Raw genomic sequence first — 24,841 nt, 5'->3', positions numbered from 1 at the left:
CTAGAATTTCTGTATTACCACAGAATTGATCAGGCCTGCCTGCTCGACGGTTTGGGTTGGATCAACACGAAGTTTAGGAGGGAATTCCATCATCTGCAATTGATAAATTGTTGCACTCTCAGGTCTAAATGCATCGATGAACGAAATAATGTCTCCAATTGTATTGTGCAAATTGAAGTGAGCGACCACGCGAGTCCCGTCAGCCAACCTAAGCTAAATTGAGGTTGATGGTAAACTTTCTTCTACAACCAGGCCAGGAGAAGGACTTGGAGCACTGTTGAGAGGACTGGTAATATATATCAAGGGTCGCAAATTTGTTTTTTTTTTTTTAAGATTTTAAGGGCTCAAAAATCTTTTTTATCAACTTTTAAAGGACCTAAAATAGTTTTTTCTCCAACTTTTAATAAATTTAAAACCTCATTTTTTTTATTTTGATTAGGCCTCAAAATGTCAAGAATGGTTGTCGAGAGTTGTTCCAACACCCTGAAATGTTGTCTGGTGCTTCTTCTTTGGTTCCTGCATGAAAGATAAAACACGGGATTGATATCTTCGAGTGGACTTCAAGAATCAGCCAGCTAGTGTTAAATGTTCGTAAGAAAAAGACAGATACATGTCTGAAGAAGGCCTTTTCGATCCCTTCCTAAATTCTATACAATGCTGAAAACAGAGACTTAGTGACTTACAGGGTATTTCTCGTTTCTCTTTTATCAGATTGACATGAACAGGACCTTTTATCAGCACTCTCAAGTTCTTTAGGACACCCGGACTTTCTGATGCTCCGCATCAAGATTCAGCCAAGTTATTAATAAAACACGAAAAGGTATTCTGAAAACATATAGAATGAAACAAATGTTTGCGACATGCATGAAACAGAAACGACAAGAATGGAATGCCTAATTAGCATTACCTCTAAGAAATGTGCATTTTCGGGATCATCCAACCTTCTCAGAGGAACATCATTTACAGTGAAGCCATCAGTCCAGAAAACAATGTTGTGAATAACAGTCTGAGGCAGCTGAGGTACAGAAGATACATTTTCCCCTGAATGTAATCTACCGGTTCCAGTAAAACTCGTTGAACTTGACGATGGATTAAGCTGTTCAATTGGCCGTTCTACGGCTCCCAGTTGCCTAGCTTGATTGAAAATCTCATCTACTTCATTATTCTTCGAAGGATCTTGAACAAGAATGCCACTGCAAAATCTAAAGAGTTATACTCGATCACCCTTAAGCATTTCATCATATTGAATTATAGGCTTGGTATTTGCTTTAAGTTGAACACCTTGAGAAAGCTTAACATAGAAAAGTAAATGGTTTCATCAACAATGAAAAAATGACGAATAGGTATATATAAAAGTTGTCCATTCCCCGGGCCATTTGAAAAATGAGATGGTTTGGATAAAAATATAAGTTTGAAATATAGGCTTAGAAAAAAATTAGGTCCGTTTTCTAAACGAGTCAGGCTTTGTTAAGTTTTTTTTGGCCCGGCCCCTCTCAGATACATGTCTTTTTAAAATTTACTAAAAAATATTTGTTCTAATGTATTTTATATATTATATTTTTTGAAATTTATTTTATATAATAAAATAATTTTTAAAAAATTTTAATACGAGTCAGGCAGATAAAATCTAAATTTAACATATATAATTTAGGTTAAACTTAAATAAAAATTTAAACCTTTTTTTTTAATAAAATCGAGTCCAAATCTATATGGGAATTAAAATTTTGTTATGATGTACAAGTGTACAGGTGAGTGAGTATTTCAACACTCAATGTCAGTGCAATATTGCAAGTAGAAAATGACAAAACACTGAAACAAGGTACCTTTCTGATGTAATGCAAGTCTTGTAAGTTTGGATTGCATTTAATTATTAGGGTCATAAAATTAATGAAATAATGAATGTTTTGTTTTTCTTATGAAAACAAATATTTGGGCTATCATTTTCATTAATGTTACACAATATTGCCATTTGCCAGCAATTTAGTTTCTCTTAATAATTTTATGGTTAGCTTCACTCCTCTAAAGTTGTTCATTCTTTTTAAGGAAACACACTCAACCACCTCAAGTTTATATAGGATTTTATTTTCTTTTTTGGTAGAATAAATAATGGTTAAATAGGTAATATGATTATTTTTTTAATTAGTTAAATAGATATTTTTTTCAAGATTTAGGAAAAGAGATTGATTTTAGAGAGTATGTGAAAACGCGTCTAACTAGACTTACTTTTTGCATACCAATTGAGCGAATTTTTCTGTTGATATGCTAGGAAAAGCGTGCCCGCCTAGGCATGTTTTTCCTAAATTATAGTAAAAAGTTTGTCCAATTAGACGCATTTTCACACACTCTCTTCAAAATCGATTTATTTTCTTAAATCCTGAAAAAAACCCGGCATATTTAACCTATTTAGCCGTAAATAATATTTTATTGATGACTATTTTAAAATTGGTTTTATGAGAAATTTATATTATATAAAATAATTGATTATTGATATTACGAGTTAATTTAACATTAAATTTAATTTTAAATTTAACATTAAATTTAATTTTAAAAATTTTAAAATGCCCTTTAATAATATTTTTATCTTTTCATATTTTATATAATCTTTAAATAAAACAATTAAAAATATTATTTGAAAATAAAACATTAAACTGATAAATTCATATAAAATTCTCTTACTACTCTACCAAAACTATTTATTAAAATAATTTTATAAATATATTTTTAATATAAAATATTTTCTTCCACCAAAATGTATAATTAATTATAATTTAGTTATGGAAGAATATTTTTGTAATCTAGATGGAACCATGAAATTCACTATTTTAGAGTGTTACAAGTACATTAAAATCATTTTTTTTAGATATGGTAACGAGAACAAATTCCTTATGATAATACATTTTAGGTTTTATAATGCATTGAAAGAATTTATTTATTTACATTGTTGGAAAGGACAACTATGAACCCTGCACATGAATCGTAAAATGAACATGTATAATATAAAAAAACAAAAACAAAAATAATAGACTAAAAAGTAAAACCTTTTTAAATTCAAGTTAATAAATGAGGTCCCAATGGTTTTTTCTACATATTTAAAATTTAATCTCTCTATTTTTATTCCAATTTTCAAGGAATTTAGTCATTCTATTTTATAGATTTAAAAATACAAGTTCAATTGTTGAAATAGTAAAATTCTTTGGTTAAATTCAGTTTTATTACAATATCAAATTTTTTTGTTACATGACTACCAAGTTAATACTTCTTTTATTTCAAAATATCACCCCATCAAACTTGAAAGATTTTTAATGGTATTAATAATTGGATCTGAATTTAAAAATTTAAAAGTAAAAAGGACTAAATTCTAAAAAGTAAAAGTTGAATGACTAAATTTCAAATATGCAAAAAGCATAGGAACTTAAAACATAATTTAACCTACAATTAATTTCATTAATGATGTAATCATTCAGGTTGAAGCAATGAGAATATTTCGCATGAATTTATTAAATGCATTTATCACCAGTTCAGATATGCGAGGGACCACAAAGATAGGAAAATTTATATTTAAGTGTAGAATATTTTGAGAGAAATATAGGATTAGTGGACCAATTTGGAAGGTTTATTTGATTAATGGGCCAATAAACATAAATATTCACCAAATTCATCAATGTAGTAGGGAAGGGAATATCAGAAACTTCAATAATTTGTTGCTACTGATGGAAATAGAATTTATCAGATTTGTACCTATCATAATTCATAACAACCAAATCCGTCCTTCAACTTAGATTAATTTTCAATTCAAGTGAGGATTTAATAATGACCAAATTAAATAAGTTTATAATTTTATATAAATTGGACCGACTTGGTTAATTATTTGGTCAGTACAATTTTTCTTTTAATTTGATCATTTTCTTAATTAAATTTCCAATTTGATTAATTTGTAATTCTCGATTCAACTAATTAATTCAGTACGATTATATTTTCTTAACAAATTAATATTCAATAAAAGTAAAATACTTAAAAGGGAATGATTAATACATTGACGATTTAACCATCATATTTCATGTTCTATTCATATATAGATCATGTTAAAAAGAATTTCAATTGTGAGATATATATCAATATAAATAACATTTTATATCTATATGGTAGAGATCGCAACATGTCTATTTATTCTTAATTATGGTTTTATCTAATATAGCCGCTTAATACTGTCCTTTTCTACCAAAAAAAAATAATACTTGGATTGTTAAAATATTAATCATATAAAATAATTATGAATGTATGTAAAACCTCTTAAATTTTTTATATCACTATAAGTGAATTTTTCTTTATATTTAAAATATATTTATATGTTATTAAAACATGATTTCAATTAGGCTAAATTTATAAAAAAAAATAATTTTTGTATTGAATTAATGTTAAATTTAATTTAACTCTACTTTGTTACTTTGGCTTTCATTCTTATTTTGACGTCCAATTTACAAGTTTTTATCATCATTGGATCATTGGTTATAATCAATATATTGGAAAGTTATGAACAAAAATTTATTTAAAGAGAAATCCCAAAAGTGTAAATAATATATATTGTTATATTTATATTAATAAAAAAATATACAATGATTGAATTAAATAATTTTACATTACATAAAATTATAAACTTATTTAAATTTTGACCAGTATAAATGAAGTATATATAGACTTGTATATATAAAATAGGTCTCGTATTTGTCTTTGAAAAATTCTATTTTATAAATTTAAATTTGAATTTGGTTGAACTCGATGTATCATATGAAATAAACAATATGATTGGAACTTGAAATTAACTTTAACGCAAAACACTAATATTTTATAATTTTAGAAATAATGTTAGTATTTGTGAATATTTATCTTTTTTAAATATTTTATAATTTTAATATCATTTGTTGATGTATCATTTTAGGTAAATAATGTCATGTTAATATGAAGTATAAATGAACTATAACGAGAGTTGACACTTCAATATCATAATAAAAAAAATAATGTTTTAGTTAACATTTTTATTAAAAAAATCAGGCTTTTTCTAAAAGGAAAATGATCAAATTTAACTAAAAAAATTAAATTAACAAAAGATGCAAACATTGAGTACTAAATTTGATATTATGCCTAAAAAAGGAATTTTTTTAAAGGTAAACTATATCATTAGTCACTAAACTATAGATAAGTTTTCGTTTTTGTCACTTAACTAAAATAATTATAATTTGACCACTAAACTATTCAAAAGTTTTTATTTAAGTCATTGAATTATTCAAAAATTTTTATTTAAGTAAATTTAAAAAAATTTCACTAACGAGTTTCAACCAACAATTCGACGACTAGTACGAGTGAAAAATCAACAAAAAAAACTATATAACATCAATTTTAACAGCTAAATAATTAAATTGTAACTTTTGAATAGTTAAGCTACTAAATTGAAAATTTTCTAGTTAACTTACAGTTTACTTTTTTTTACTCTTTTAGCTCGCAAAGCGAAGCTTTTTGAAAATATTGAAAAGAAACAGCAATGGTGACAAAGACACTACCTCTTTCGAAAGGAAGAAGATAGATATCCAGAAAGGCATTTGAAATGTGGTGAGTGCATTTTATGCCGGCCCCCCACCTTTTTTCCATTGACGTTTTCTCACACCCAACAGAAACAAACTACCCAACAACGCGGGAATCCCCCTTTGCCATTTCTTCTCTTTTTCATTTATTTCTCTTTGTGTCGTGCCGGCCTCAACTGCTACCCAATCCAAAACTTGTCAATAACCCTTTTTTTTTATTTGTTGTTTTCCATTTGGGTTTTGTTCTTTCTAAGTGCCCATTAGCTCACTTTCTTTTAAAACCAACTCTTTTTAACAATACCCAGTTTCAGATTCTTTTTTCACTCTGACAATGGCTACAACAAGTTCTGCTTTGAGACCAGCACAAAGGGCTGAAAGGCAAAGAGTTTCTCAACAAGGTCTTATCCATGGTGGGAATTCATTAACGAGAAGTTTAAATAATGGCCAAAACTCTCTTCGCTCAAGTGATACCAAACCTCTTCATTTTCCTCCTGCTCCTACATCTAGACGTTCAGTTACTCCAAATTCTCGTTCTAACTCCAGGGACTTTGATGATGATAATGGTTGTTTTTCCCCTCTGTCTTTAATTTGCTTCATTTTTTACTTAAAAGTTTCAGTTTTATTTTTTGGTGTGCTATTTTGCTTGCTTCTGTTTGAAGGTCTCAATTTTTTTGGCTGGTGGGGTGGAGTTGCTTTTGGCTTCCTTAAAATGGGTTTATTCTCGAGTTTCATTTTGACTTTGGTGGACTAACAATAATGACCGGTTATTTGTTTGTTGCTCTTATGCTTGTTTGATCTCAAGTTTTGGCTCTTATAATCATAGTTTCATAGTCAAATCATAAACAGGGAAAATATTTGGCTATTGATTTCCTACTCTTGGCCTTTCTCATTTGTACACAGAAAAAGAAAAGCTTTCAGAACTTACATGGGTAATATGAAAAATGTAGGAACTATTCTTGGTATGTTTTGGGGGGGGGGGGGGAGGAGGGGGGTGATGATGTAAATGAAGCCAGGCTAAAAACGTGAAAATTTGGGGGTCTACTTGGATGATGTCAAGGTATTTTGGCTAAAATGTGAAATTGGACTATCAAGTATCAACATTTGTCTTCAGCTTAATGATCTGCATTGCTGTTAGGAATTTAATTTCATTTTAAGACGAGATGAAATTTTTTCCAAAGAATCATGCATTCAAGGGTTTTCTTTTCTTTTCTTTTTGGCTTAGAGTTTACAATATCTTTTAGTTTTTATTCTGGAAGCTTTAAATAAGGGGGAATAATTTTGGATATAATTTGTTTGAGCAAGGCTGAATTATTTGAAAACATGATTTTAAGATATGGGCTTAATAAAAAAAGTCCTTGCTTTATTGAAGGATGAAACCTGCTACTGACTGTCATTTGATTAATGTATTTTTCTGAAATGTCCTTTGATTCTGTACCTGGTTTATAGATCCTGGGAGGGTGAGAGTTGCTGTAAGACTTCGACCAAGAAATGCTGAGGATCTTCTTTCAGATGCTGATTTTGCTGATTGTGTTGAATTGCAACCCGAGGTATTAACAAATTCACAACTCTATTTTGACATTGTTGTAAATTATCAAAGCATGTTTTCTTTCTGGTTCATAGCATGATTTCATGGTTTTTTATCATATCTAAGTTGATCCTGCAGCATTTCTCTTGTTTTTGCAATATTCATTGACTTCCCATTTGGGGCCTCCCCTGGAATCATAGATTGATGGTTTCTTATTTATGTTGTTCGGTGCAATGTAGCTGAAGCGTTTAAAGTTGCGTAAAAACAACTGGAGTTCTGAATCTTACAAATTTGATGAAGTCTTCACGGGAACTTCTTCTCAGAAGCGAGTTTATGAAGTTGTTGCAAAACCTGTAGTCGAGGTGAGTGAGAAACATCTTAAGTGGTAGAGGTTTTCTTCAACCAGATGATACCTATTGCTTGTTCATTCTTCAATGCTCTCTCCATGTGTGTCACTTAACCCCCTAATTATGTTTGCATTTTCATCTTAAAATTGGTTGCTTTGAAGCCATTGTTTCTGCCTTCTAAGATTGTTTAGTTTATATTTAATCTTTTTGGTTGATTTAATATGTTTTTGCAGAGTGTATTGAGTGGTTATAATGGGACAGTTATGGCCTATGGTCAAACAGGCACTGGCAAAACTTTTACACTTGGCAGACTTGGTAAAGATGATGCATCTGAACGTGGTATTATGGTTAGAGCTCTAGAGGACATAGTGGCCAACATATCTCTTGCTTCCGATACTGTGGAAATCTCGTATTTGCAGGTAAGATTCATATTGCGTTCTTTTGTGTGATCGTTTGTAGGCACTTGTCTCATGGTTGTTGATTAAATTTACTGTTGAGGTGTGTTTTCTTCCTCAACCTATAGCTAATGTATTAGTTTTGAGTTGAATTTATCATTTGATGCTTTATCTAATAGATAGGCATGGTTGGGTTTTGTTGTTTGGACCTTTTTGATTTAATATTTAGCCACATGACAGTTATACTGGATGAAAACAAACTAACATACTAGTGATATGGAGAGAAACATGATATAGTCTATTGAGACTTGTACACAACAAAGAAGTAGCAAACAACAATAATTATGCGAAGACAGCACTGTGTTCAGCTACTAGGCTTCAGAATCAAGATCCTAAAATGTGTATAAATATGGCGTAATAAGTTGATGAAAATGTAAAGCATGAGCCCCATTTGGCTCTTTATTGTCAGTCTAAGGTTCCGTCTACCACCGAGGTTGAAAAGTGCCTTTCAACCCAAATCATGATTTCAAGCCAAAAATAATGTAAACAAGGAGTTTTTCTAGCCAAACCATGTTTTTAAAATGAGATTTTAACCGAAGCAAAAAGCTAAAATTTTTAGCTTTTGGCTGAACTTAATTTCTTATCCTCATTAAAGAAGTCCAACATTTCTTCTACTTTACATGTCTAAAATGGACATTTTATTTGTTCAAAAGTACTTTTTGACAGCAATAGCAAACACTGTCAAAATTTTCAAAAGTACTTTATCACAACACTTTTCAACCTCAATGGTAAACTGGCCCTAAGAACCCTAAAGTTTTTAGTCAATTTCTTTCTGCATTATCTGAAATATCTCTTCGTCAACTGAAAACACAATACATTCAAGAGCCTTGTTGGTAGATTGAGTTTTGGTTGGTATCTACATTGAAAACAATGCAAAATTCAGTAAAAAGTTTGTGAAGTTTACAGCAAGTATGGTTACGGAAAAACTCAGAAATTCAAAATAACACTAATTGGATGAAGGACCCTACCATACCTTATTCACCTTTATGGTAATATTACAATTAGCATATTTATGGTGCCAAAGCTTATGGAATCCGTGCTTTAGAGGATGGCTCTGCAGATGACATTATTTGGATCAATAGCTTGTGTCTGCATCAGTCTATTTTTCTCTAGTAATCTTTTAATAGTTAATTATGGAGACACACACAGACACTTTTATGTATTAGTCAAAAGCAAACTAAATTGTTAACCATTGACCAGATATTTTACCAGACTGTTTGTGCAGTGATTGGTTGTTGGAAATTTTCTAGGTCACCAGCCTTTAAACTATTATTTTGTGTGCCTTCTCTAGTTATATTGATAGAAATTTTTGGATGAACTGATTGCTCTTTTAATTTAGTGTTTTAATTTTTATAATCCAGTTGTATATGGAATCTATACAAGATCTGCTTGCACCTGAAAAGACAAATATCACTATTAATGAGGACCCCAAGACTGGGGAAGTATCATTGCCTGGTGCTGTCACAGTTAAGGTCCAAGATCTTGATCATTTTATAGAGCTATTGCAAATTGGCGAGGGAAATCGCCATGCAGCTAACACAAAGCTAAATACAGAATCTTCACGTAGCCATGCAATTCTAATGGTAAGCATTCGTTAGAACTTGGTACTCTGGAAAGAAATGTTAGAAAAAAGGTACAAAACGGATCCTGAAATCATTTATCTCGCAGGTTTATATCCGGAGGTCTGTCCCTGAAAAAGTGGAAGATGATATTAACTCTCAAGATAGGAAAACAAAAAGCAATTTGCCTCTGGTTAGGAAAAGCAAGTTGCTGATTGTGGATCTTGCAGGTTCTGAAAGATTAGACAAATCAGGTATGTTCTTGATGGTTTCTATTTCCATTTAGAGGACTAGATGTATGCTTCAAACACGTATTGCCATTATCTTTTTTAGTTTTATTTTTGTACTGTGTCTTATACTCCAGTTATGTATATGTTTCTTGAGTAGAGTAAAAGTTTTATATAACTGGTTTCCAGTATGGAAAATTATTTGATCCACCATTAGGGCTAGTAGGGGGATATGTGTTTAAAATTATTATAATATAACAAAAAAGTAACACTTGTCAGTTTCTTAATCCCACTTGTGGAGTAAAAAAGCTCTACCAGCTGTATATAGGAAATGGACTCTTCCTATGTATCTTGTTTCTCTGAGTGTTAACAGCTGAAAGTAGGAGCATAATTTTATCGGATCATCCTTCAAAAACTTGCCTAACTGTTTATCCATGTTACAGGCAGTGAAGGTCTTTTGCTTGAAGAGGCTAAGTTTATTAATCTCTCTCTTACTTCGTTGGGAAAATGCATAAATGCATTAGCCGAGAATAGTCCACATATACCTACGAGGGATTCTAAACTTACAAGATTGCTTCGTGATTCTTTTGGAGGTTAGTAAGGAACTCTTTACTTTATGATTTGTCTTTTTGTTTCTAGTAATACCTTTATCAAAACCTGAAGGTTTTGAAGTAGAACATTCTATCAGTGACGTCTATCATCTCTCACACTAATATCACTGTTTCTACGTTTTTCATGGTATTGTAATATGATTAATATATGTCTATATCAGTTGATTTTCTTAATTAATAGGTTTATGACTTGATAAATGATTCTGTATTGTACTTTACTGGATATCTTTCAAAGGATGCTTATCTTTAGATTAAGTAAGCTTATTCTGCAAGCACTATTAGTCTTTTAATTGTAATATGCTTGCTCGTTTTATCTTCAAATGTTCTTATGAGATTCATATGTAAATGGATAGGCTCTGCAAGGACTTCACTTATAATAACAATTGGGCCATCTTCACGACATCATGCAGAGACCACTAGCACAATAATGTTTGGGCAGCGGGTGAGTATATGAAGAATATTGCGATTTAGAAGTTGAGAATCTCCAGTTGAATGCATGCTATGTTATGTTTAATCATCAACAAACCTCTCTTTCCCCCTTGTTTCTTTTGTGCATCTGCTCTGCATTATAGTTAAATGCTTGAACCATTAATTTTGATGAAGACAATGCATTATATGTTTTTCCTTACGCATCCTAATGTCTTGTTTTTGCAGGCTATGAAAATAGTAAATGTGGTAAAGCTTAAAGAAGAGTTTGATTATGAAAGTTTATGCCGAAAGCTTGAGACTCAAGTAGACCATTTTACTGCTGAAATCGATAGGCAACAGAAATTGAGGGAGAGTGAAAAATATGATTTAGAAAAACGACTGCGGGATTGTCATGATTCTTTTAATGAGACAAGAAAGAATCTAGTCACAAGGTCTGAGGTAGTTTTCTTTCCTGCTTTACTCAACTAATTATAATTAATATTCAATCTGAAAATTGTTTCCTGGCCTTTTTCTAACTTTTCATATTTTAAATCGCATTACCATCTTGTCATGTTTGGATCCAATACGCATCTAAATGTTGGTATAATTCTATTTTTTCTTAAATTTGTAATATTTTAATATTCTTTTGCAGTTTTTAGAGCAGAAAAATACTCGCTTGGAGTTGGACATTGAAGAGGCTTTAGCTGAATTAAACTGCCAGAAAGATCAGAACTCTTTGTTGGAAGATAAAATTGCAGACTTGGAAATGAGTTTAAAACAGAACAAGGTAATTGTCTTTGATAAATATTTGCTATGGCTGTTTTTCCATGCATTAAGGTTATATGATTCAAGCAAGTCTTCTTGTCAGTAGCATTCCAGTGGATCTCTAAGTCTGTAAAAGTCTTTCTTATAAGGTTATGGTCTTCAAGAATAGCCTTACTTTGTACCAAGAATCTTGATCAGTGGTGGGTGTAAACAGCTTTGATTTATATCTACACATGATATCATGTGAAAGTTTTCGCTCTACATTAATTCTAAGGATGCAAATGGACAATTGAGCTAAATATATTTATGGTGTTCTTTATATTAATAATTTCTATTATCCAGAAAACAAGAGTATTTATGCTGTTCTTTTGATTGTTAGTAGCAAAATCAGCTGGAAAATTGTACATACCAGAAAGCACTAGCCGATACCACTCAGATGTATGAGAGAAAGATAGCCGAGTTGATGAAGCAGCTAGAAGTCGAGCGAGCCAAGTCTGAAAGTGCTGAAGAACAGTTAGATGCAATGAAAAAGCTTTCAGATGAGCATAAAAAATTGATTCAGGTTAGTGGTCCTAACTTTTGTTTCATCATTCTTTCTGTGAATTATTATTTTCTATTTTACTGATTCCTCAAATTCAATTTTGTAAAGATTATGCAAACCCTGAATATATATTCTTATTGCTAATAGCATCATGAGATGGAGAATTCTAAATATCAGAGGGCTCTTGCTGACACTACTCAGATGTATGAAATGAAAATCACGGAGTTAACTAAGCAATTAGAGGACGAGCACACCAGGTTTGAAGGTGCACAAGAACAACTAGATTTGGCAAACATGCTGCTAGCAGATTATCAGAACTCGACACAGGTTAAGCTTCTTCCAAAAATGAAATGTGAAATGATCTTTTGTCCCCCCCCCCTCCCCCCAAAAAAAAAATATCTCCTTACAATCTAATTGCTTTAACGGTACAATATCCTCTTATTTTCTTCCCTTCCTAGGTCTGCTTATATTTTATTTGTTATCATCACTTTTTAACAATTATATTACTCAATCGGCTTTTTTATTTTTGGGTGCATCTCAACATTCGGGCATATATCCTTACACTGCCAAATATTGTTTATCTGCCTGCCATTTTCTTTACCTGAAACCTCAGTAGTCTGTCTGTATTGGACAACATAGCTTCACATTTCAATCTGTTTCTGGCCCTTGGAGAGAGTCAGATGCTCCATGCCATTGCTAATTCCGTGAATTTATCTTGTTGTCTTTGTTGCATATTTTGATTACTAAAGCAGTCTAGTCTTTTTGAGCAGTTAAACATTCCTGGAATGCCTTTCCTTACATTATTCTGCTGCAGATAATTTACCAGCTTTCTTTGAAGTTATTCAGTTTCTGAACTCTTTTTGCACTTTTGTTTTTCATGATCTCCAGGAGCAGGAAGAAACCAGTGAACTGAGATTGAAGTTAGAAGAAATGTATCGGCTTCATGAATCTACTGTAAATGAACTACAATCCCTGAAAGCAGAATTTAAAGATCAGATCCAAGAGAAGGTATGATTGGTCATGCATATGCCGGCATGCATAACTTTTAGTTCAAGTTTTGTTTAGACATCCAGCAGCTGTGAACTATAGGCCCGAAGTTCTAGCCTTAATGCTTTTTTCTCTGAAATAAATTGGTTTTCCTAGGAAGCAATTAGTGAAAAGCTTTATGCTGTTCAAGAAAAATTATCGGCAGAAGAAAAAAGGAGGAAGGCTATTGAGCATGAGCTTGTAAATCTTAAAAAAGGTGCGCCCGAAGGAGATAAACATTTTGAGGTAAGTTGTTTGTACGTTTTTTACATCATGTCAATTACTATTTCTTTATAGTATTATAATATCAAGTTTTGCAGGATAAGAAATCGTACGTGAAGGAAAATATCAGAGGAACTTCAGTGTTAGGTACCTCAGCAAGCCTCAATAAGTCAGGCACATTAAGGGTCACGCAGTCTGCTCAGAGGGCTACAATTGCAAAGATATGTGAAGAAGGTAAGACTTTTGCTGTAATAAAATCGTATATCATCAAAATATTTCTCCTAGTCGACAAGCAATCTTGATTTAGATGTTTTTGGTTCTTAAATGCAGTCGGACTTCAAAAGATAATACAATTGTTAACTTCTGAAGACTTGGATGTGCAAATCCATGCTGTGAAAGTGATAGCCAATCTTGCTGCTGAAGGTGGAGTTCAATATATATGACTACTGGATTTGAATAAAATGCTTTCATTCTTTTTGCCTTGCTTGGACAATCCTCTGATGGAATTGTGTTTTTGGATTGATTTTAATGCGTGGCTATTTCCAGTCTCTTTTTTCATCTCTGCATCTTTTTGTTATGTGCTTTGAAAGTTTAAATCATTTCTCCCGAGGTGATTATGGTTTTATATACTGCAGATGTTAACCAGGAGTCTATCGTGGAGGAAGGCGGTTTAGATGCCCTGCTTACGATGTTGAGATCATCTCAAAATGCTACTATACTTAGAGTGGCTTCTGGGGCAATTGCTAATCTGGCAATGAATGGTAATTGCAAATTACTATCTTCCGTTGGCATATTATTCACTCCGAATCTGGCAATTGGTTATCAATGATGGATTCAAATTGAACTCTTTTCCGTTTTCTAAACATTTCCACATAATATCTTTTATTGTTATAAATGGCAACACTTTTTCGTATGAAGAATTAGCTCACATGCATATCACCACTTTCATTTCCAGAAGTACCTTTACAAGAAAATCTCAGGATGTACCATGGTTTAATATGCAAATAAATATAGTTTTTACTCCAAAGTCAATCATCTCATTGATGCATTATCTCCATGCTGAGATGTTTAAATCCTCCATAATGTTCAGAGACTTCCTATGTTAACCTGTTTCTGAATCATTCTCAGAGATGAATCAAGGTCTAATAATGAGCAGAGGAGGTGCTAAGTTACTAGCAAAGACAGCTTCTGGGACAGATGATCCGCAAACTCTTAGAATGGTTGCCGGTGCACTTGCCAATTTATGTGGAAATGGTATGCCCTTTTTCATGTACACTATGGATTTCTTTTGATTGTGGCTGAAGCCGAGAAATTAACCAGTCAGTCATACCAATTGGAATTTAGGAACTGTTTTGTTCAAACTGTAGTTTCCTTCAACCGTAGAATCCGTCTTGCAATTTAATGTTTCGCAATTTACCTGATACACATTAAGATAACTGATCTTATCAAAACGGGAAGTTTAAGTCCTCATCTTGATTTATGCTGTTCATTTTGGATATTTTCGTCATTCAACAGAAAAACTACACACAATGCTAAAAGAAGATGGAGGAATCAAGGCAATGTTGGGAATGGTTAGATCGGGGAATAATGATGTGGTTGCGCAGGTTGCTAGAGGACTGGCTAACTTCGCTAAATGCGAATCCCGAGCAATGGTTCAAGGTTCATCCATGTCTCTGAAGTTTGATAGCCTATGTTGGTTATCTTCTCTTCACAATTCTAACGAACTTTGGTCGCTGCAGGACATCGCAAAGGCCGTTCACTTCTAATGGAAGATTGTGCACTTGAATGGTTGATTGACAATTGTAACACCACATCGGCTTCAACCCGACGTCACATTGAGCTGGCGCTTTCTCATTTAGCACAAAATGGTAAGGGCCTAGGGCCAAAATTTGATACAAAAAACGTACTTCACTAAAATCCGATTCCAGTCTTTCTCATTCTTGGATTATAAACTGTAAGGGCCAAAATTTTCATGGCTGAAACTTATCAGTTTCTTTTAATGCTGACTTCTTAATCTGCTGCCTCTTGTAGAGGACAATGCCGGGGATTTTATATCGAGTGGAGCATTACAAGAGCTTCAACGGATATCAAATGAATCAAGCAGAGAGGATATCCGCAACTTGGCAAAGAAGATGCTGAAATCAAACCCTGTGTTTCAGGGTGAGATGCGTTTAGGACAGCAGTAAGATGTACATACAGTATGAACCTTACAATTTGTTTATGTATTCTCTAATTTACTAGATTTCTATTAGGGATAGTAGTTTCCACCTTAAGTTATTAATATATATCATCAAATAACTTCAATCCATCAGCTCAAGATGACATTAAACATTCAGTCGGTTCGATTTTAAAAATTCAGAAAATTGAACAAACTCCTTGAGCATGAAGAACCGGTCATATTCATTGATCTTAAACCTTAAAACTGAAATGAAAGATCCAAATTGTCATGAAAAGAACTTTCAGAACTTTCTATTTTGATACGGCAATACAATCTGACTGTTACTTAAGAATGTCGAGATCACATGTTGAAAGCTCATTTGCAGGAAAACGGTGAACATTTAGTATATATCACTATGGAGATATGGCTGGGCAATACATCACTTAAAATAGAACAAAAGTGTGAAAAGGGAATAAGTTTGATCGATATACACAGGCATTTCTTCTTTGAGCAGGGCATCTTGCCCCATGTCTTACCTACAAGGTACTATGGTAGGTACTATGGTAGGCACTAGCAGGTTCCAGGGCAAATAGACTTGGCTCTGGCTGCTTGTCAATGGCTTCAAAACCTTTCAAAGATGTGATCTCACCTTGAAAGAAGAACTGCAGCAGCAACTTCACTACCTATACATTTCAAAGTAACATTAGACAGTTTGAATCACATCTTTAGGTGTCAAATAACACCTAAACCTATGCAACTAGGGAGAGGAAATATTGAGTATAACATCTATTCAACATTAAAAACTATGTAACCCTAAAAGATCCTCCAAATATATGAAATAGACATACCTTTGTCATCTGCATATCCGTATTTGATGATCACAGTTTGAGTAGCATAGGTCTAAAGTTTTTAGTCGACAGCATTAGACAAGTGTATTACATAGTAAAAATGAAACAGAAGGAATGCCAAAAACAGACCAAACAATAAAATAATGGGAATGAAAAAGTACTTGATTGATCCAGGAATAAGATTAGTATCTGACAAATGTTACAAGAATGGTACAAGATTTAGATCCTTGTTGTTGCCCTTTAGCATTCGGAAACATATTGTAGAAAACTGCATGAAATATGTAAATCAACAAATACTTTCTGTCAGAAAATTTATGATGACAACTAAATAAGCCAATCGTATATCGGTTAATCATTTAGGAAGAGACTACAATCAAATAAACATGCCAATGGTGCTCTTAGCCTGTATTGTAATATTATGCACCATGCTTGACACAGAAAAGGTACCTTGGAATTTAACAAGCTAACTTTCTCGACTTAGCTAATGCAATTAAGTTGTCAAACTTTGAGCCATTGAAGAGAATAAAGCATAGCACTATCAAAATGTGAGACATTGTTAGAAAACAGCAAATTCATCGAGATAAGAGTTTACCTTTTGAGAGTGAGAAGTCCTCATCTTGGTCAACAGGCTCTCCGTGTTAAATGCTAGTTTGAAACAAGAAAAATCATATTGCAACATTATGTAAATTCAGTACTGTAGGGCATATCATTCAAAGTTAAAATGGTATAAAAATTCTCAGAACTGTTTACAGGAATTTTATTTGTAAACCTTTGTATAAACTAACGTAAAATTTGCTAACAAGAAACATAGAACCTATGGTTAAGTATGAGTTTGAACATTTGCTAGAAGCCGGGTGAGTTTACTTAGAGTTTCACGAGCAGATACAGTATCTGGATGATCCTCACCACAGATTGAAGTTCTAATAAAAATAGCTTTCCTAATTAGGTCATCTCCTATGTCAAATTGCCCCCCTCTTAGCAGTAATTTGGCCCTAGTTTCGAGCACAGTGGCTCTTGATAATGCCAAGTCCTGCCAAAGACAAGGATTCAATTGAGCATTAGTTTTGATGGGCCTCCAACAAAGTGATTTGTCCAACCACTTCTCGACTGGGGTAACAAATGCCTGGTCTGCTACCTCCAACGCATTGGTGCATAGCTGGAGCAGTTCAAGAGCAGGTCTGCATCTAGAGAATGTAATGAATGTCCGAATTGCAAGAGGCAAAATCACTTCTTTGACAAGGTATAACAGTTCCGAGACCCTGAGTTCAACAACTATCGGATCATTACCAAATCCAAATAGCAAGAAACATGCTGCCCATATATGTTCCGAGTGGAGGGATAGAGATCCACGACTAACAACAGCTTGAACCATGGCATGTGCAACACCAGTAAGTCCTCTCTTCCGAGCATAAACCTTGATGAGCTCATTGAAATGGACATAACCGTCCTTGGTACTACTTCGTGCAATGTTGAATCTCAGCAACATGGAATATGCTTCTGTTTCTGATCTCTTGGAGTATGATGAAGAAAAACCACATGTCAGGGAACGCAATACTTTTCTCCAAAAACAGGTTCTTTTATGTTTCTCGGGTATCTTGCGAGCAGCTAGGGCTAAAAGGGAAACTGGAATGGCAGCAGGAGCAAACCAACCACTCACCAGGACCATTCTTGTCGCTAAGCTCCTTGGTCCATCGGCATGATCAAATACGGAAAAACATACCTCAAAGAGTTGGAGAAGGAAAGTGTTTTTCCTCAACGAGTGAGCCTCCCTACCACTCAACGAAATGTCTCTCAAAGGTATACGATTGATAGTATCCAGTAGCCGGCTCGGATTTATCGGTAGCTCAGATAGAATGGCGCCTACAATTGCAAGGCCCAAAGTCAGCCTTCCAACTTTCTCCTCAATAGTCCTCAGCACATCAATCTCTGCAATAGGGTACTCTTTTGCACTTAACTGCATTAATGACATAGCCTCTACTGCAGACAAGTATGAGAGTTTTAAAGGTTCCAGATTCATTACACGTGGAAGCCGAGTGGATATCAGAATGTGGGTCTCTCCTCCAAAACGAGGAAGAAGATCCATTATGAGCTTTTGATCCCACCAATCCTTTTCACTCTCTAAACTATCAATCACTACCAGAAAAGGTATGTTTCTCATTAGCTCTTTCCGGATTCTAGAAATGGCAGCCTCTTCCTGCTCATCGAAGCTTTTCATCTTGCTTTTGTCTGTGCAATTTTCGACCCTAACATCAACCTCTAAAAGAGATCGGAGATTTAGATAATTCTGCCTAATATACCGGCTTTCCCCTCCTACCCATAGAACCATCTTATACCTCTGGTGATATCTGTAGGCAAATTCCAGAAGAAGCTCTGTCTTCCCTATTCCCGAGTCCCCAGTTACGCAGGCAATGCCCTTTCCGTATACAATTTTTGCTGATTTCTTTCTCCGTGAAGTCCATCCACCACCTTTAGGTCTTTGATTCTGTTGCCTTTCAGTGCTTTGCATCTCAATCTCCTTTTCCGACTCTTTCCAAATGACTGGTTCTTTACCCTTCCTACTGCCACTCCCCCACTGTCGTTTCCCGAGTCTTTCCTCTACTGAACTGCTCTTGCTCCAGCCAATCATCAAATTCTTTCTCTTAGATCGAGCTTTGAGCTCAAAATAATCTCTTTCCGTTTCTCCACTAATGTCACCAAAAAGTATAAACTCTAGCTCGGACAATTCTTTCTTCCTGCCAACAAAGTTCTCATTTCGAGGAAATGGGAATTCCTCTTTTTCTACCTTTTCTCTCCACTTCATCATTTGCTCTACAACAGTTCGTCTTCCTAACCGCATTGCCAAAAGTGTAACAGCTCGTGATATGCAGTCTCTCCAACTACCGTCTTGAGCTTCCAATTTCCATTCATCAACTCGAAAGAGGCCATTAACAGCTTCCTTCCATTCCTTCTCCAACCCTCCATACAAAAACCATAATTCACCCCCGTGTTTTTCCCACAGCTCTCCCCTCTTCTCAACTATATCCCGGATGAGACAATCACTGGGACTCAAATCAAAATAGATTGGCACCAAATTTTTCTTGCTTGAAAAAAATCTAAGCTCCTCAATAGTATATGGATTCTTGAAAGACTTCCTCGTTAGAATTACAACCCCGAAGGAAGAAACATCCATTGCCTTCTCCATAAGTCCAAGCTTACGAGAACTCCTAAACCGAGCTCTATCAGATACAAAACAACTCATCCCTTGAAGTTCCAGCTCAGCACGGAGCCAATTTGCAAATCTTTGTAAGGAAGGTTTTCGACCATGCAAACCTATGTAAATGTCATAGCTTCTATTTCTGTTAGAAGATAATGATATCGGAACCGGGGAAAATGACATGTCGTGGCTTCTCATTTGCTTTCTGTGCTTTGCTATAAGGTCATAGTAACCGTTGTCACCTACATGACCATAACTAGATAAGGTGCCATTGGAGACAACATGGTCGGACTTCCGGAAGTCACTTGAAATACACGCAGTAGGTTCCAATTTCATATTTGGCCAATCAAACTGAGCATTTCTGTGGCATTCGGTTCCCTGAATTCCGGAACAGGAACTTGGAGGATCAGCACTTAAATTAGCACTATCACATTGAGCATCAGACCTTGTTGATTCTGAAAACTGACAGGTTGATGATCTAGGAGAGAAGAACGGTGATTGGTTCGCAGAAAAGAATGCCGACGATGATGATGACATATTTCTAGAGGTTGTCACTGGAAGCGACCCCAACGTGCCGCTATCTTCTTGGAAATCCATATTCAAGGTACTTCCCATCTCCATTAGGTAAATCCCATGAATATAATCAAGGTATAAGAAGCCACTCTGAGATAAAAAGGAATGAAATTAATCATTAGCAAAAAAAAGGGTATTACCATAGGAAGACCTGCAATTTTAATTTTAATTTATACACAATTTAATGCTATAAATCCATACCAGTAATGTTTTAGTTGAGAAACATCAATGCCAAAAAAAGAAAGAAAGAAAAAACTTGAAATAACAATTGCAGAAAAAAATTCATATATTTCCAAACGATTCAATTATTTGGAACACTAAGAACAAAAAAAATCAACCAGCAATGTGTGTTGGAGAAGAAATAAAAAGAAGCAAAATATATGTAATATATGCAATATAACCTAAAGTCATGAAAGCTAAATACAAGTGTACAACACATAAAGAACAAAGAGGACCCCAAGTTTTGAAAATTTGAAAGATTAAAGAACCAAAAGGGCAATGAGTGAAGCATAATCTCAAGACCCTTACAGATCTAAAGAAACTATTAAATATAGAAAGAAAGTTTAGATATAAAGACCCACTTCTGAATTTAGTAGAATAAAATAAAATTTCCACGGTAATTCAGATCTGAGGAACTTACTTGGCTTCAAACTATGGGTGCCAAACCAATCAAAAAAACCAAATTTAACTTCAACAGACTGCAAAACAAGGGGGCATTTAACAATAAAAATAGTTACCCAAATGAATATTTTTGAAGGCAAAGTTGATAAACTGTTTGAGAATGAAAGAGACAAACACTCACAGTATTGCAATCAAGGTAGAGAATGAAAACAATGAAGCTAGTTAAGCTTTTACCATTAAAAGTTAGATTTGATAAAGACCCATTTTTAAAAGCATACTAAACAAAGTAAAGGTTTTCATCAATGCCCCCCCCCCCAAAAAAAAAAAAACCAAATTTAACTCAGTAAATTTCAAAGAAATTATATGAACCCAACATAGTGATCCAAAAGCTTTAAAAAAACACATTTGTTTGTTTTCTTTGTCCAATAAAAATGGACCCCTTATTTTCTCTCTCCCTTGTCTATTGAAAATATAGTTCAAATCTAAAACAAGGGCTTTTTTTCCTCTTTCAGTGTCTTTGTCTATGGGTTTTAATTATTGATTGTTTTTCAAAAAGAAGGTGAAGCAGAAGAAGAAGCAGAAGCAGTGAAGTACTGAAGAAAGGGCAAAAATGGGGACCCGAAAGGACGGATCTGACGATATATACGGGTTGGTAGGCTCCATTACAGTTTACACTGCTTCCATTTTTATAGCTCTGAAAAAAAAACACTCTTTTTTGGCTGAAAAGAACAAAATCCACTGTGTTTTTCGGCTTTTGGGTTCACATTTAAGCATGGGTTTTTGGTTGTCACTGTTGTTGTGGTTATTGTTGTTTGCTGATTCCTCTTCTTCTTCTTCTTATTAATCTTAAAAAGGGAAATAATAGATTTTGTTTATAAAATTTTAAAATGTTTTTCAATAATTAATATTAGAAAATCTAACATAATAATATACTGGTTTTTTTTATGGAATCAAAAAAATTTATTTTTAATATAAAATATCATTATATAAAATAAGAAATATTTAAAAAAATCAAAATATCATTTCATAATTTCATGATGATTTTTTTTCCTTTTATGATTTTTTCTTCTTTTTGTATTCTTAATGATGACATTGCATGAAGGGATGAGCAAATTGGGTAAAGAAATCCAAAAAAAAAAAAATTTCGATTAATTTCAGTTTTTTCGGTTTCGATTCTATTTGATTAAATAATTTAATTTGTATTTATGGAAAAATATATAGTTTTTTTATAAATATATCCATATATTCAATTAACATGATTTCACCTAATTTTTGGCATTATTAAATTGTGAAAGTGAAATATGGATAAATCATTATTAATTGATGAGTTTGAGAGAGGGAAATGGCATCACATGACTGCAAACAAAAACAATGGTGTTGAGATTTTAATTGAAATTATATTAAAATAAAATGTATTCAATATTAATATTATTATTAATATAATAGGACATAAATTTGAATACGTTGAAATCATATACATTATTTTTTTATTTAAAAATTGAAGAGAAATTATAAATAATATCAAATTTTATATTATCTTCATATACAATAAATTAAAAATCAAATAAAATTCACACACCATAAAACTTAAACCAAGAGCAACTTAAAGAAAAATCCGCATATAATATTTATGTATTGCATGACTCGAATATAAATACGTAACTTCTCTTTGTCCACGCATGCAAGACTTCATTGACTATGAGGTGATTTTTAATTTTTTTTTTACTTATATTTTTCTCAGAAAAAAGATATTATTTTTTATAAGCATGGTTGAAATTATAGTATAAAAAATTTAAAAAAATATAGTGATGATGTTAACAATATTGGTAAGTTAAAAAATAAAAATAGGTAATAAATGAAATGACATGAAGAATGTAAATGCCGCTATAAAAGTAGATATTGAGTTGATAGTTCAATACTTATGATACTGACATTTTTATTTTCAATATTTATTCATTATGCACCTCCCAAATTTGGCGTCCCCCATCATCATTTTTATTTTATTTAAATTAGATTTAATATTTAATAAGTACTCATTTGAGCCTAATTGAATTATTTTCAATTACAATTTAAGGTTTAGAGTTTATTTCGTAATTTGGGTTAGTAAAATTCATTTTAAATAATTATTTAGCAATAAATAATTTTCTAATTGTCAATCACATAAATAATAATATAAATGTATATATATTAGATTATGAAGAAAAAATTATGTAAATATCTAATTTTTTTTATAGAAAAGCAAATGAGACATTAATTAAAATAGTAAAATTGTGATTTTGGAAACTTTGATAAATTCAAGCCTCATTATCTATAATGATTTTTTATAAAATATTTATTTTGAGTTTTTCTTTATATATATTATATAAAACATAAAACAAATATTCTCATAATAATATTAATTATTTTTATAAAAAATTATAAGATTTTTTAATTGAGTTAATATTTAATACAGTTATAATGTAGTTATATATTTGAAGTTAGGAGAAAATATAATTGGTATGATATAAGTGACAAGTGTTGGAACCCTAAACCCATAAGGAAACAAAGGGGTTTTGATTGGGTGTGCTGTTACATGAAACCACGTGGTAGCAACTAGCAAGTGGTATCAACCAAAGGAGTCTTTTGGACTTATGTTCAAACCACTATTTCAAATTTTCAAAATTAATTTACTCATTTAAATCAATTATAGTAGTCCTTTTGGTAGACAGCCTCATTATCATTTCTTATTATTCCCATCAACAATTAAACACCCTTATTTTTATCATACTTTTTTAGATTAATATTTGATACAAAAATCATCTATTATTCTTTCGATGAATAATTTTAAAATAATATTTTTTAAAATTTTTAATAGATGATATACACTGTGAGTATAATTGTAATAGTTTATGCCAATGGACTAAAATTATCAACTTTGGGGTAGCTTTTAAAACAGTCACCTAAGTTTCATTTCAACTTTTAAAAAGTTACAAAACAGTCACTAACGTTATGAAAAAGTGACAAAATGGTCACTGATTAACAGTTTCCATTAGGGGGTTTATGGGACCGCTGACGTGGCAAGTTAACCTGCTGATGTGGCAAGTTAACTTGCCGCGTTGGTGATGTGGCTGAGCAGCTGATATGGCTAGTTTAGGGAAAAAAAATTAAAGGGTTATGAGTTTAGTTTTAGGGTTAGAAATAGATTAGGATTTAAGGGGTTTGGGGAAAAAATAATTTGGGGAAATTCCTGTTGTGATTTGGGTTTTTTTAGGGTTGAAATTGATTTGGGAATAGATTAAGAAGAGTTTAGGGTTAAAAATCATTTTAATAATCGATTAAGAAGGGGACGATTGGTCTTTTTTGTTTGGGGAGAAAAGAAGACGAAACCAGAAACCATTCAATGTTTTTGATTCTCAGCGACAATGGGCAATAGAAGAGAAGCTAGCTATGTTGTTACATCCACTTTAAAGGGTAAGTTGTTGCATTTAGTTTTAAATTTTTGGATTTCAATGTTGTTATTTTGATTTAGGGTTATTTCGATTTTAATTTTGATTTTGATTCTGATTTTGATTTTGATTTTGATTTTGATTTTGATTTTGATTTCTATTTCGATTTTGATTTCAATTTTGAAACACTCACTAATTCTGATTTTGATTTTATTTGTTATTAAAGTGTATGACATATAATGTGTATTGTATGCCATGTGCATGATGTTTATTATTTGTATCTGTCATTGTATGAATGTCATTATCAAACTGATATTTGTTGTGTATGCCTGCCATTGTTTGTATCCCAGCTGCTATATTGTATGTAGCAAAATCAAAATTTGAATGCCATTATCAAATTGATGTTTGCTACGTATATCTGTCATTGTTTGTATCCAAGCTGCTATATTGTATGTGGTAAAATCAAAATTTTTTATTTACCTTTTTTATTGTGCTGGTTATTGTCTGTTATTGTTTGCCATGTGCATGACAAAAATGGTTGTGTTTGTATTAAATTATTTTAGGGGGTGTGTGTGTATCATTGTTGGTAGGGTTACTCAAAAAGTTGTTTTAGTGATTATTTTTTAAGCATGCTAACTATTTTTTAGGTGTGTTCCATCACATGCTGGTGGGGACAAGTATCAAGTTGAATGTGGTCCTGACAGCCAGCATGTGGTGGACTTAGTTGAGAATTACTGCTCTTGCAGGAATTGGGATCTTAC

The 24,841-nt window shown here is 32.7% G+C and overlaps 3 protein-coding genes across 7 annotated transcripts; 1 reads left to right on the top strand and 2 right to left on the bottom strand.

Moving 5' to 3' along the window:
* LOC107934548 (plant UBX domain-containing protein 4-like) lies at window positions 1–5,706 on the bottom strand. Its single transcript, XM_041078601.1, has 3 exons — window positions 5,678–5,706; window positions 908–1,193; window positions 1–93 (listed from the first exon to the last, which is right to left on the bottom strand). The coding sequence occupies exons 1-3, from the start codon at window positions 5,704–5,706 to the stop codon at window positions 1–3; spliced, it is 408 nt and encodes a 135-aa protein (XP_040934535.1).
* On the top strand, window positions 5,469–15,593 carry LOC107934550 (kinesin-like protein KIN-UC). The gene is made up of 21 exons (XM_016867001.2): window positions 5,469–6,139; window positions 7,023–7,123; window positions 7,341–7,463; window positions 7,682–7,867; window positions 9,265–9,486; window positions 9,572–9,716; window positions 10,133–10,282; window positions 10,654–10,742; window positions 10,955–11,167; window positions 11,361–11,495; window positions 11,856–12,035; window positions 12,162–12,341; window positions 12,903–13,022; window positions 13,158–13,286; window positions 13,361–13,496; window positions 13,593–13,685; window positions 13,898–14,023; window positions 14,391–14,516; window positions 14,778–14,921; window positions 15,002–15,130; window positions 15,294–15,593. The coding sequence occupies exons 1-21, from the start codon at window positions 5,908–5,910 to the stop codon at window positions 15,446–15,448; spliced, it is 3,114 nt and encodes a 1,037-aa protein (XP_016722490.2). The 5' UTR covers window positions 5,469–5,907; the 3' UTR covers window positions 15,449–15,593.
* A 205-nt stretch (window positions 15,594–15,798) lies between these two features.
* Window positions 15,799–21,483, bottom strand: LOC107934551 (uncharacterized). 5 transcript variants are annotated; one of them, XR_005902827.1, is made up of 4 exons: window positions 20,675–21,483; window positions 16,861–20,124; window positions 16,269–16,536; window positions 15,799–16,103 (listed from the first exon to the last, which is right to left on the bottom strand). XR_005902827.1 is itself a non-coding variant. In XM_016867002.2 (3 exons), exon 3 carries the CDS (start codon window positions 20,080–20,082, stop codon window positions 17,089–17,091), a length of 2,994 nt encoding a protein of 997 aa, XP_016722491.1. In that variant the 5' UTR covers window positions 20,083–20,124; window positions 20,675–20,732; window positions 20,837–21,483; the 3' UTR covers window positions 15,799–17,088. The 5 variants fall into 5 exon arrangements, 2 of the variants coding, with proteins under 2 accessions (XP_016722491.1, XP_040934005.1); XR_001693942.2 differs by having other exon boundaries at window positions 16,269–20,124; XR_001693941.2 differs by having other exon boundaries at window positions 15,799–16,536.
* Between the last annotated feature and the right edge of the window lie 3,358 nt (window positions 21,484–24,841).

Source organism: Gossypium hirsutum, chromosome A10, assembly GCF_007990345.1.
Source record: "Gossypium hirsutum isolate 1008001.06 chromosome A10, Gossypium_hirsutum_v2.1, whole genome shotgun sequence".
Taxonomy (NCBI): Eukaryota; Viridiplantae; Streptophyta; class Magnoliopsida; order Malvales; family Malvaceae; genus Gossypium; species Gossypium hirsutum.
This window is presented reverse-complemented; position numbering and strand designations above follow the sequence as displayed.

Coding starts and splice junctions, on each gene's coding strand:
- LOC107934548 (XM_041078601.1), bottom strand. CDS start 5,706: ATGGCAAAGGGGGATTCCCGCGTTGTTGG. Junction 1,194..5,677: donor GGGGATTCCCGCGTTGTTGG/GTAGTTTGTTTC, acceptor TAGATTTTGCAG/TGGCATTCTTGTTCAAGATC. Junction 94..907: donor AAAATGCACATTTCTTAGAG/GTAATGCTAATT, acceptor TATCAATTGCAG/ATGATGGAATTCCCTCCTAA.
- LOC107934550 (XM_016867001.2), top strand. CDS start 5,908: ATGGCTACAACAAGTTCTGCTTTGAGACCAGCACAAAGGGCTGAAAGG. Junction 10,283..10,653: donor GCTTCGTGATTCTTTTGGAG/GTTAGTAAGGAA, acceptor GTAAATGGATAG/GCTCTGCAAGGACTTCACTT. Junction 13,287..13,360: donor AAGGAGATAAACATTTTGAG/GTAAGTTGTTTG, acceptor CAAGTTTTGCAG/GATAAGAAATCGTACGTGAA.
- LOC107934551 (XM_041078071.1), bottom strand. CDS start 20,082: ATGGAGATGGGAAGTACCTTGAATATGGATTTCCAAGAAGATAGCGGC.